At 42.0% G+C, this 11908-nt stretch overlaps 2 protein-coding genes across 2 annotated transcripts in view; both read left to right on the top strand.

Annotated features, from left to right (window-relative positions):
• The window catches only part of LOC105225927 (COMM domain-containing protein 4), a 29180-nt gene extending 20219 nt beyond the window's left edge, over positions 1-8961 (top strand). The window contains exon 5 of the mRNA XM_049457461.1: positions 8823-8961. The gene's annotated coding sequence lies outside the window, so the exon portion shown is untranslated. The remainder of the gene's footprint in view (positions 1-8822) is intronic.
• LOC105225972 (glutactin) lies at positions 6225-10708 on the top strand. The gene is made up of 7 exons (XM_049457454.1): positions 6225-6493; positions 8823-8975; positions 9042-9557; positions 9615-9750; positions 9843-10033; positions 10096-10420; positions 10474-10708. Exons 1-7 carry the CDS (start codon positions 6269-6271, stop codon positions 10620-10622), a joined length of 1695 nt encoding a protein of 564 aa, XP_049313411.1. The 5' UTR covers positions 6225-6268; the 3' UTR covers positions 10623-10708.
• The last annotated feature ends 1200 nt before the right edge of the window (positions 10709-11908 follow it).

The following is an 11908-nucleotide window of genomic DNA, read 5'->3' on the forward strand; positions in this document are numbered from 1 at the left end:
GCTTAGAATAACAGAGAGCTTACAGAAATCTCTCCTCTTCTAGCTTTAACCCACCAATGAAAAAGCCAAACTCTTCTGCTGTCTTTTGAATCATTACATCTAGTGTTGCCGTACATATTGCATCTGATGCTCAGACGCAGACAAGTCTTTTAAGTTTCGATAGTTGATGATTCTTGGCTGGCAGCTCTAGTTTATTCCAGGCAGTCGATTGCATACCATGAGTGCTTTTGATCATATCCACATACCGCTTCCACCGAGAGAGTGTGTCCCAAATATTTGACCTCAAGAGTCATCTCTAACTTTCTGTTTACTAGGGATAAGCTTCTGAAGCCCGGCAGCGACCTGTATGGCCTGTAGCGCCGTCTTGTTAGAACCAAATGAAAAAGTCATTAATCGTGGCTCTTTACGATTGATTATTAGCATTATAATCGGCTTCAGTTTTTAAATAAAAAGGATCAATGATAGTTGAGAATGTAACGTTGTCTCAACAATAGCTCATGAAAATGGACACCGGTTACCGCTTGAGGTTCGTTCGGCTTCATGTTGGATTTTGTAAGTCCGCCTTCTGCAATGTCTCTCAAAATCTTCCCCATAAATTGACTTGCACACGATGGTGTATGGACTCCGCAGCGTCCTATAATACGAGTAGAATATGATTCTTGCACGAGATAGATTTTGTAAGTCCGCGAACCATGATCCTTCTGCAAAATCTTTCAAAATCAACTCCACAAAGTGAATGGCACGCAATGGCGGTTGAACACATCTGGTCGAGTAGAATATGTTTAGAAAATAGTAGAGGTTGTAGTAATCCAATGCTCTGGCATGCTCTGACTGTATTCCATTCTCTTCACATCATTGTCCTGGAAAGATGACATGGCGTGTCTACAAAAAAATGATTTGTTCTATAAATATGTGAATGAAGTTTCTAAAATTGAAACAATAAACGTGTACATTCCCCTTCCGTGCAATATTACCACACGCACCGAAGGGACAACCTGCGCCCAAAAGGAATTTAAAACTCATTTTTTCGCATTTTATATATTCACACAACGCACTGACAGGCGATCTGCGTAATCCGTAAATTATCATAAACAAATTAAATAAGTTCGTGATGTGTCAGATTCAATGCGAAAAATAAGGACAAACCTCGCATGCCGAGGGTGAGTGAGCCGTATATACTTACGCCAGACAGCCACAACGCCTTGTTATTAAGAAACGTTGGAACGAGCGGGCATGAGTATGGCAGAACCCTTTGTTGGAGCGAAGTACCTTTTTATTTGCCGAGCAAAGTAAATATGGCAAAATTAAATGAATTGTAGCGACACTTCTGTATGGAAAGATGGGATTGCGACAACAAATACACACGCACACTAGACGAAGGGAAGCGGAACGGTTGTGTTGCTGGATTGGTTACTTGGTTCATCACATTTTGCGTGCCGCTGGGAGTCTGACAGCGGCCACCACAACAGTGTCAACGGCGGCTCAAGTGATGAAATTGTACGCAATGCCCGCTGGGAATGAGGCCTAACGAAACTTTCTGGCTGCGAAAAAAGCAACGCTGAGCGTAAATCTACGCAGCAAGGTTGGTGGAGTGAGTGAAGGGCAGGGAAGCCAGGGGAACGCTTTGCGAAAAAGTCACTTGCGAGCTTAAAAGTAATTTGTTTGTGGCGCAACATGACAGCAGCATTGCGGTGACGACACTGACAGCCACCGAGGAATGCGGGTTGGTAGCGGCGCTCAACTCATTGGCCTGAGTAAAGTGGAGCTGGCCGGCCAAGAAGGGGTTGTTGCTATTAAAGCTGGTGTGTTGCTGTGGTGCTGCGACCAATGACGTTTATTTAAATCACAGCAGCGGCCATGCAGATTACAAGCGACACGCAATCTTCCGCTGCTGATTACACGTCTCAGCTCAGCCCCCACCTCACGAGCTTGCTTTGAGGACGAGGAGGCGCTGCGACAGTTATGAGCAGCTCAAATGATGGACAGTTATGCAAAGCGTGAAGCCAGAGAACGGACGAGACCCAGCATTGAGACGCTGCCGTCAGTTTGAAGGGTGAGTTGTAAGACTTGTTTTACATCATAACCGTTGTAATCATATTTAATTACTATAAATAGACCTACGTACGAATAGTCTTTATATTTAATCGTCATTGTTGTTATTGTTTTCATATTCTGCGCTTCATTGCGACACTGACATAATGATTTGCTTTTAACTGCGCAAATTTGTATCTCATCATTTGTCCGCAATTACACGAAATATGCTTGGCCCCTGTTGGGTTCTGTGCACTGGGGTGTTTGAGAAGCGTGTTGTAAATATTGTTTGTCATTTAAAAAACGCGCAAATCCATTGTTCTGCCACAATTTGTTGTTGCTGTTGCTAAAACGTGTCGCCGCCGCTGATTTAATTTTGTTTTCGTCGTCATTGTGGGTTTGTTGTATTGCCGGCACGTGTCTGGACGTCGTCCCACACATCGCCGATTGCTGCTTTCCGGCCGCTGCTCATATCCCGTTATATCGTTAGAGTGCCAATCTAATGCGCAGCATGTTATCCTATTGTGCAACACATCCTTTCGGAAAGCAAATGAACAAATTGACCACAGCAAGTTGCTCACACATATTGCTGAAAGACGAAAGTCGCTTGAGGCCTATTGGCACAGTGTTTTGCTATTGGCTATAATTTAGGCTAACTGTACACAGTTGGCCTGCCGGCTCCAAAACTGTTACTCTCCGGTAACTTTTTGGTTGATAACTACTTTATGAGAGCCCTAGGATTGCATCACAGAAGTTAAAAGCTCTTACAAGTCTCGTTTATCTTACGGCCTAATCATACGTATGTACATAGGTAGAGGCTCGGAAAGCACTGCTACCTCTAATACTTTTTCGAGAGAGCTTCTCAGCGTCCTCTGGACTTCTTCTTGATGATGCTTTATGTACCACTGGCACCACTCATACCTACCCAGGGCTTCCGGAAAAACCAGCTGCTGGTAGAAGGGATAATCTACCCCTCGTCTTCCTCTTTTTCTTTAGCGTACCCCCGGCAAAAGCCTTAATCTAAAAATCTGCATCCGCTGGGGAAAGTTTTTGACTTTTCCGGCCGCAGTAGGTGACCCCTGTTGAGCGGCGCTGCCTGAGGGAATGTCATCGTTGAGTTGTTGTTGTAGCGGCTGAATTCTGCCGAGCTGGATAAAAATCCGGGTCCGTTCCGGTTACGTAGACCCGACTGTCGTGGGAACAGGGAATGTCATCGTCGTTGTCTGTGGCATTCTAGTCAAACAACGAACGAGGATCCTTTGGCAATTAGATTAGAAAATGAGTTATACACCGCGAGCTAAGGTCTATAGTGCTTAAATGGCGGTAGGACGTCCGGAAAGCTAAACTTTCGTTTAGTTCCTAGATCGTTCATACCTCTACTAGAGTTGTCATAGTCTGTTTTTATTCGTTGTATTTGCTTTGTTGTTGGTTTTTTGTTTGTGGTGTCTTGTTGTTATTCTAGTGTGGTCCGTCTAGTTTGTACGAACTTTGGCTCATCGCAATGAGCTGTTGTATCAATATTTATTCAGGGGAACGCAAAAATTCGACGTGCATGAGCTCTCCGACGCGGTATAACCACCACTACTTCCCAATACGGACCAGTGTTGGGTAGGCTCCGTTCTAATACAGCCGAATTACATTACGGAAGGCGCGTAACACCCTGGATTCGAAGATGATTGCTCTTAGTTGTCCCACATATGCGGCCTCTAGCAATCCGCTTGAGTAGTCCCATACAGTACCACACTCACCGGTCAGGAGGAACCCAGAATGCATTGTGACTGAAGCCTCTGCACCATGTTTGAAGATGCCATTCGTAGAGAGCTGGCTATGGCAGCTTAGCGCGAAAGCCAGGACTTCTTGAGCCGAATTGCGGACCCTCTACTCTCAACAGCGCGATTTCTTCTCAGTTTTAAGCAAAGGCAAGATAAAACAAAGGATAATCCTTTCACAAAAGCTTTGAAAGTTTAATTTTTTTCCAAGTTTAATGAGATCACCTCTGTTTCTATCGAATATTCAAAAATCGCTATAGTTTTTCTCTCAGTTTTATCTCACTCGTCCACTGTAGTTCCCACCCAATTGGTTTCGGTTGTGATTTGTGCGCGTGAGAGCGTGTAAAGTGCGTGTAATCATAGTCAAAAAAACAGCGTTGCACCAACAAATTATAAAAGCTAACAGCATCAATAACAACAACACGTGCAATCGTTGTTATAAAATAGTCATTAAGCATTTAATAGTCGGCGTGTCGGCAAGTTCGACTTACAAGCGCTTCTACAAGCCTTGATGAGCGCCGGCAGCCGTCCGACCAAGCATTCAAACGCACTGGCTTTCGACGTCGCGGTTGCACGCGGTGTCTTCCATGGTTGTTGTCACTACTCCTGCTGAGGTGGTGGTGGTGTTGTTGTCCTCGGTATCGCTGTTTATGTTTTGTGGTTTGGGTAACGCGTGTCACTCGGCTCATCACTCATCCAACCGCCAAGCGGCCTGCTTCAAATACCTATCCTCAGCGCCTTCATATAACTTTCCCATGTGTTGCTGACTTTTCCCTTTTGAATACTGTTCTGTTGTAGTTTCGGATCGCCCTCACACTGTTTGTGTTATAAATTATGAGCAAATTTTAAAATGATTGCGCGATAAGAGTGTCTATCAGCCGCTATTTGGCTCAACACACGTTTGTTTCGCGTAAACTACCCCACTTAATTGCGGTTGCATTGACTTTTACAATTTTTACGATTGTAAAACTTATCTCACACGAGTAAAAAACTTTGTATTTCAACAGGGTGGGATTAAAAAAAAAATAAACTACATTATAAAGTAAATCACGTTTTGTGTGGGAAATTGATCAAACTAAAAAGATTATATGGTTTAAGTCTCATACATATTTCTTAGATCTTTTAACTGCGGATTACTCGACGAAAACCATTGTGTGCTCGAAATTTGGAAGGAATACTCGTAAACCCTGTTTTGTGTGGGAATTGACGAGTCTAGAAAGATTATGTCCAAGTCCAGGCCTAGGTCTCTGGTTTCTTAGATATTTTGACACCGGATTGAAAGATGATGTCTATATTCCGTTCACACCACTGTTGGGTCTACATAACCGGGACGTACCCGGACCCGGATTTCTATCCGTCAAAGTTATCGAGACGTAGATCTCTGGTTTCTTACATTTTTTAATGTCGGCTCAATAGACGATAACCTTATTCCGGCACAGAACAATAAGATCTTCGTTACCGGAACGGACCCGGACTTTTATCCGTCAAAGTACTGTCAACTCGGCAGCATGTTTTAAAATTTTGCCAAGAATCATAGTTCGCTCCCAGGGTAATCGGGTCTATTTAATTGGAACGGTTTTTTTATTCGGCCAAGAACTATCAACTCGGCAACTTTCTTCAAAATTGATGAGCCTAAAGAGGATGAGCCTAAGTCTCAGCATTCCTAAATCTTTTGACGACGGATAGTTAGACGATAATTATATTCCTTCCACACAACAGTCAGGTCTATGTAACCGGAATGGACCGGGGCTTATACCCGTCAAAGAACTTAACTCGGTAGCATTCTGGAAAATTTTGTCAGGAACCATAGTCCGCTGCCAGGGCAGACGGATGTACGTAACCGGATCGAACCCGGACCTTTATCCGTCCAAGGACTATCATCTCGGCAGCATTCTTAAAAATATTGTCAGTAACCATAGTCCGCCTGCACGGTAGTCGAGTCTACGTAGCCGGAACGGAATTTTATTCGTCAAAGGACTACGAACTCGGTAGCATTCTTAGACATTTTGTCTGAAACCATAGTCCACTCACAAGTTTGTCGGATCTACGAACTCGGGTTGGCATCTTTCTTCAAAATTAAGTTAGCAATGTATTCCGCTACTATAACGGCAATAGCGATAAGCATAGTATGCTAGAAATTTGTAGCGAATACTCCACAATATCTGCAAAATCTCTCGTAAACCTCCAAGCAGTCACTTATCATCTAATTTTAACACGATCGTTTGCTTGTGATACTATTATTTTTATCAGCACTGTGTCAACGTGTTTGTTTACTTTCCGATAGCTCCTAAAACCAGTGAAACCAGCGCCGCTTTAATCGCTCGTATTGTTTTGCTAAAATACACTTGTTCTACCGAGCACCGCTGAGCATAAGTTTAGCATTTTACGGCCGTTCATTTGAAACGTAAAATATCGCTCATTAATGTGTAGGCATTCAGTTGTTGCTCGTGCCGCTTAGAGGCTAGACCATGAAACAATTGCTAGGCATATTAGCTATTGTGGTCACACTCGTCGTTGTTGTCGCGCTAGTGACATCAAAGTCCATCACAGCCGATTCGCCGCCGCGCGTCACTATACCCGGTCAAGGTGCAGTGCTCGGCAGTGTCGCCGAAACATTATGGACGAAACAGAAGTTTTACTCATTCCGCGGTATTCCCTATGCGGAATCGCCAAGTGGTGAGCTGCGTTTCAAGGTTAGTTTACTGTGTGCGAACTAATGGTGCTGAAGTGCTTAGTCCAGTGTTAGTTGTTACAGAATAGTATCGTAAAAAGTTTGTGTTTATTTCTAGGTAATGGATATTTAAAAAACTTTAGTTTTTGTGATTATTCTTCGTCGCGTGTCACCGGCATCTACTTACAATAAATGCATAATATGGAATATGTAGACCGGTCTATGATTTGTGCTGATAATTTAAATTCTTGCTTCTTTTTGCATTTATAATTAGCGTTCTCTGTATTTAGTGCCTTTTTACGCGGTCTAGTAATGAGACGGACTCTGTTTTGTTGAGCAAGTTTTGATGAAAAAAACTTGACATAAAAATTGATTAAGGTTTTTGTAGCTTGTGAATGAAGTTTCTTTTTAAATATTTATACTGCTCGTCATAATTTATAAATCGTGTATTAAGTTTGCCACGAAGTTCATAATAACCAAAAGGAAATATCGCAGACCCTATAAAATATGTTTAAGAGTATAAATGATCAGCTTGACGAGCTGTGCCGATTTAGTTTTTCTAGTTCTTGAGATATCGATCTGAAATTTAGCACACGTCTTTTCCTCTTCAAGCAGCTCCTCATTTGTTAGAACCGCCGATAGCAGACCAGTATAACATATAGCTGCCATACAAACTGAACGATCGGAAACAAGTGTTTATATAAAAGCTTTTATGAAGAGATATTCTCACGAAGTTTGACACAGGTTAATATCTCAGGCAGCACTATAATCTCCAAAAGTGTTGATTAGATCGGATTGGATGTAATTTGATTTGTAAGTCTTAAGGTGGCTTCACGGAAGCTGGCTGCCAGCGATCTTTATAAATTAGAAGCAGGTACTGCATCTGTCCAGTGCTTAAGTGATTCTCATGTCGATATGTGAAGTGACTTAAAAGTGATGAAGTGACCTCATGACAAGCTGACTGCCAGCGGGCTCTATAAAAGAAAAGTAGGCACTGTGCCTGGTCTGTCCTTAAGTGACTGTCATGTTGAAATATGAAGTGACTTAAAAGCCATGAGGTGACCTCACGGAAAGCTGGCTGCCAGCGGTCTCTATAAAAGAAAAGTAGGCACTGTGCCTGGTCTGTCCTTAAGTGACTGTCATGTTGAAATGTGAAGTGACTTAAAAGCCATGAGGTGACCTCACGGAAAGCTGGCTGCCAGCGGGCTCTATAAAAGAAAAACAGGCACCGTGCCTGGCCGGTCCTTAAGTGATTTTCTTGTCGAGATGTAAAGATTAAAAATTCATGATGGGACCTCACGGAAATCTGTCTGCTATGAAGGATTGACTTTGGCAAAATGTAAGCCATCATTGACCTCTTAAAATGTAAAGAAGTGTTATTGACAAAACCAAAACAAAAATAAACAAAGGTTGTTAACTTGGTTAAATGTAATCAAAAGTTGTGGACTTGGCTAAATGTAAATAAAAAGGCCACTGACCTTAAATGCAAACAAAAGGAAAAATGACCTCAGCAACATGTAAACAAAAGAGTCATTGTCCTCCTAAAACTTAACCAAAACGGTCATTGACCCCATTAAATGTAAACAAACGGAACAGTGACCTCAAATCTAAACCAAGGTTGTTGAATTGGTTACATGTAAACAAAGGTTGCGGACTTGGCTAAATGTAACTACTTTTGACCTACTATAGCATATAGCTGCCATATGAACTGAACGATCAACATCAGGAACTTGTATGAAAAACTTTTCTATTTAACGAGATATCTTCACGACATTTGGCACTGAAAATTCTTTAAGACCGCGGTCTCTTCTTCGAAGAAATTGTTTTGATTGGACTAATATAGCATACAGCTGCCATACAAACTGAACTTTTTATCGTTCAACTTGAATTTCTGTCTTGAATTTTTCTCTTTCTCGCCATTTTCCGTTCTCTCTGCTCTCCCTCTCCCACTTTCATATCAATATACTTAGTATAGTACATTAAGTTGTCGTGTTTCTCAATCTTGAAACTGAATTAAATGATAACGATTTAGAGCTTCATAAAACGAAACAAAAATAGGCACACAGATTAAAACGTGCAAATCGGCTCCGTCTTATCGCCGTAAAGTGAATTGCTTGGCAAAGTCCGGGAATGTATAGTTGTATTCATTCGTAAACCAAAAATTATGAGTACACTATAGATAATGACGTAGCACGAAATTGCGATAACACTACAGATAAAGAGTGAACGACACGGTGGCTCTGTCATTTGGCTTCTAGTACAGCTAGAGAGTTTTTCACGCATGAGACTATTAACAAAACATTAACAAACAAATATACTATACTCTTGCTCTTACTATAATATTATTACAGCCGCCTGTGAGTCGCAGCCCCTGGCAAGGCACCTACGATGCGCGCAATTTCGGCAAACGCTGTCCGGTCATAACAAGCGTGGGGAAATTAAATGCCAGTCAACTGCAGGAAGACTTGGAGGATTGCCTAAACCTGAGTGTCTACAGCAAAAATGTAAGGTCCACTCATATATATTTTCTATATTTTTATAATACAGTCAATGATATATTCCAAGAACAGCTCGCGGCCAAACAACCGGTAATGTTCTACATATATGGCGGCGGCTTCACCAATGGCTCCGCCTCCGATCACCCACCACACCATCTGCTGGAGAAAGACATTGTACTGGTAGTGGCGCAATATCGCGTCGGCGCGCTCGGCTGGTTGACGACGCTCACCGATGAAATGCCCGGCAATGCGCCGGTGCTGGATCTACTTTTGGCCTTGAGTTGGGTGCAAAAGCACATACATGTGTTTGGTGGCGATGCCACGCGTGTTACGATAGTCGGTCAGAGCGCCGGTGCCGCCATGTCTGGTGCGCTGCTGCTGAGTCCGCAAACACCGGATCACTACTTTAAGCGCTCGATTGTACAATCGGGCGCCATAACCGCGCCGTGGGCTATAAATCGCGCGCCATACGCGCAGGTTCAACGCATTTGCGAAGCGCTGCACTGCGCGAAGTGTGAGGATAAGCGCCAGGCATACGACTGTCTCAGACGGGTTGATGTGCTGCAGCTGTTGCGCGTGACCACAGAGGTGAGTTTTGTGCGCCTGCATACATATGAGTATTGTTTTTATATTTTTTTGGTTTAGGAAAGCTTCAGTCCCGTTATAGGTGATGTGCAGGGCGTGCTGCCGGCAGAACCGCAAACACTTTTACGGAATCTCAAGCGCACAGTGCCGTTAATGACCGGCTTCACAAAGCACGATGGCACTTTTGTGCTGGCAAGTAAGTTGTAATGATAATAAATCAGAAGTAAATGCAAAAAAAAAAAAATAAAAAAATAAATAAAATAATAATTCATCCAAAACACGTCACAGCACTTTATGATATGCTGTTGGCGAAGTATGGCAGCATTGCTAAGCTCACTGTGCGCCAGCTAGCAAATACGCTGATCGACTTAGGCAAAGACAGCACTAGTCTCTCGAACAATTTGCTTTTGCGCATGCTCTTCAAGCCGGAAATTTTGAATACCAACAATCACACCGCTGCTTGGCCGGCGTATATTGATGTGAGTTAGCATAATCGTCTACTTGCACGTTGCATTTTACGCTCATCCGCTCCTTATTGCAGATCGCCAACATCATTTATATGAAATCGCCGGTGATCGCTTATGCAAACGAATTGCAGCGGCGCGGTGCCGCACCCGTTTACTTATACACCTTCGATTATGCCGGCGAGCATACGCGCTTCGGCTATGAGCTCGGCAACTCGCAATATCCCTTTGAGGGTGGCGTACATCATTCGAATGATAATATATATGTGTTTGCCACACATAAACTGAATGCGTATGACACGCGTATCGCTAAGAAAATGGTGGATTTGTGGTACTCCTTCATAGCTGATGGTGAGCCGAAGGTGTCGGAACAACCGGAACTGTCTATCAAAGCCATGGAGAGTATGTATAACTGGAAAATAATGTTCTTTGGTAATTTTAAATATATATTTCAGCGGAGTCTGGTCCTTATTTCCACATAAATCAGTTAGTGAGCGTGGACAGTGATATTTTAAACGAGCTCACAGTGACTGTCGACGATCCAGAGCGCTATAAATTGATAAGAACGTCCGCTATGCCACCAGCGTTGCCGCCGAGTCTTTGACTTGATTGAAAAATAATTATAGACATTAAGAAATTTAGTTTATGGTATGTACATAAAATTTATTGTAGCTTTTAAATATAAAAATTTACTATAACAAACTCACATTCTATTAAACTAGTATTCAGTGTAGAAAGAAAGACTTTTCAAGACTATGTTTGACAGTCTGACAGCTCATTGGGTCTTTGAATTTCGGTGAATTATGCAGAAAACATAAAGAAAGCCCTATACAAATCGGTTAGTTTGTATGACAGCTATAGGCTATAGTGATTCGATCTGGATAATTTCTTCGGAGATTATACCGTTGCCTTGGAGATTAATACATGGCGAATTCCGTGAAGATATCTCTTCAACTAAAGAAGTTCTCCGTACAAAGATTTGATTTTGATCGTTCAGTTTGTATGGCAGCTATATGCTAAAGTAATCGGATCTGAACAATTTCTTCGGAGATTATACCGTTGCCTTGGAAATTACTTCATACCAAATTACGTGAAGATATCTCGTCAAATACAAAAGCTTTCTATACAAGTACTTGATTTTGTTTATTCAGTTTGTATGGCAGCTATATGCTATAGTGGTCCGATTGAAACAAATGCCTTGGAGATTATACAGTTTCTTTAGAAAATAAGCCCTGCCGAATTTCGTGATGACATCTCGTCAAATAAAAAAGTTTTCCATACAAGGACGATTTTTTAAACGCTCAGTTTGTATGGCAGCTATATGTTATAGTGATCGGATCTAAATAATTTCTTCGGAGATTATACCTTTACTTAGGATAATAATCTATGCTTAAGTACGTAAATATATCTTTTCATTAAACCTTGAATATACGTTATTAAAAATTGGATTCTAATATATGACTCTTATACCGCTTTCCAACACTGCCTCTACTAATCTCCACCATTTCTTTAAACGCGCCAACTTTTTCCAATTAGCTAAGGCATATGATTTCCTCAATTTGCCTGCCATGAATTTCCATCAAACTAATATATTTCTATGGGACAAAATTTTGCTGCCAAAAAGCGTTTCAAATTCAATTTTAGCTTTAACCACAAATGCCCGAAAGTTGTTTGCCAACACTATATTTTCGCAACCGAACGTAGCATTTTAATGTACATCATACATACACACGACAATGAAGTCTGCCTTAGCGCAGCTAAAAGCTCTCTCAAATGGCACTTACTCTGGCTAACTGCCCCCGTCTTAATTTTCATATGTCAACAGTCGACGACAAAATTACGACACCACAAAGTAAACAAATTAACTAAATCATCCAGAAATTGGCAGCG

Source organism: Bactrocera dorsalis, chromosome 5, assembly GCF_023373825.1.
Source record: "Bactrocera dorsalis isolate Fly_Bdor chromosome 5, ASM2337382v1, whole genome shotgun sequence".
Classification (NCBI taxonomy): Eukaryota; Metazoa; Arthropoda; class Insecta; order Diptera; family Tephritidae; genus Bactrocera; species Bactrocera dorsalis.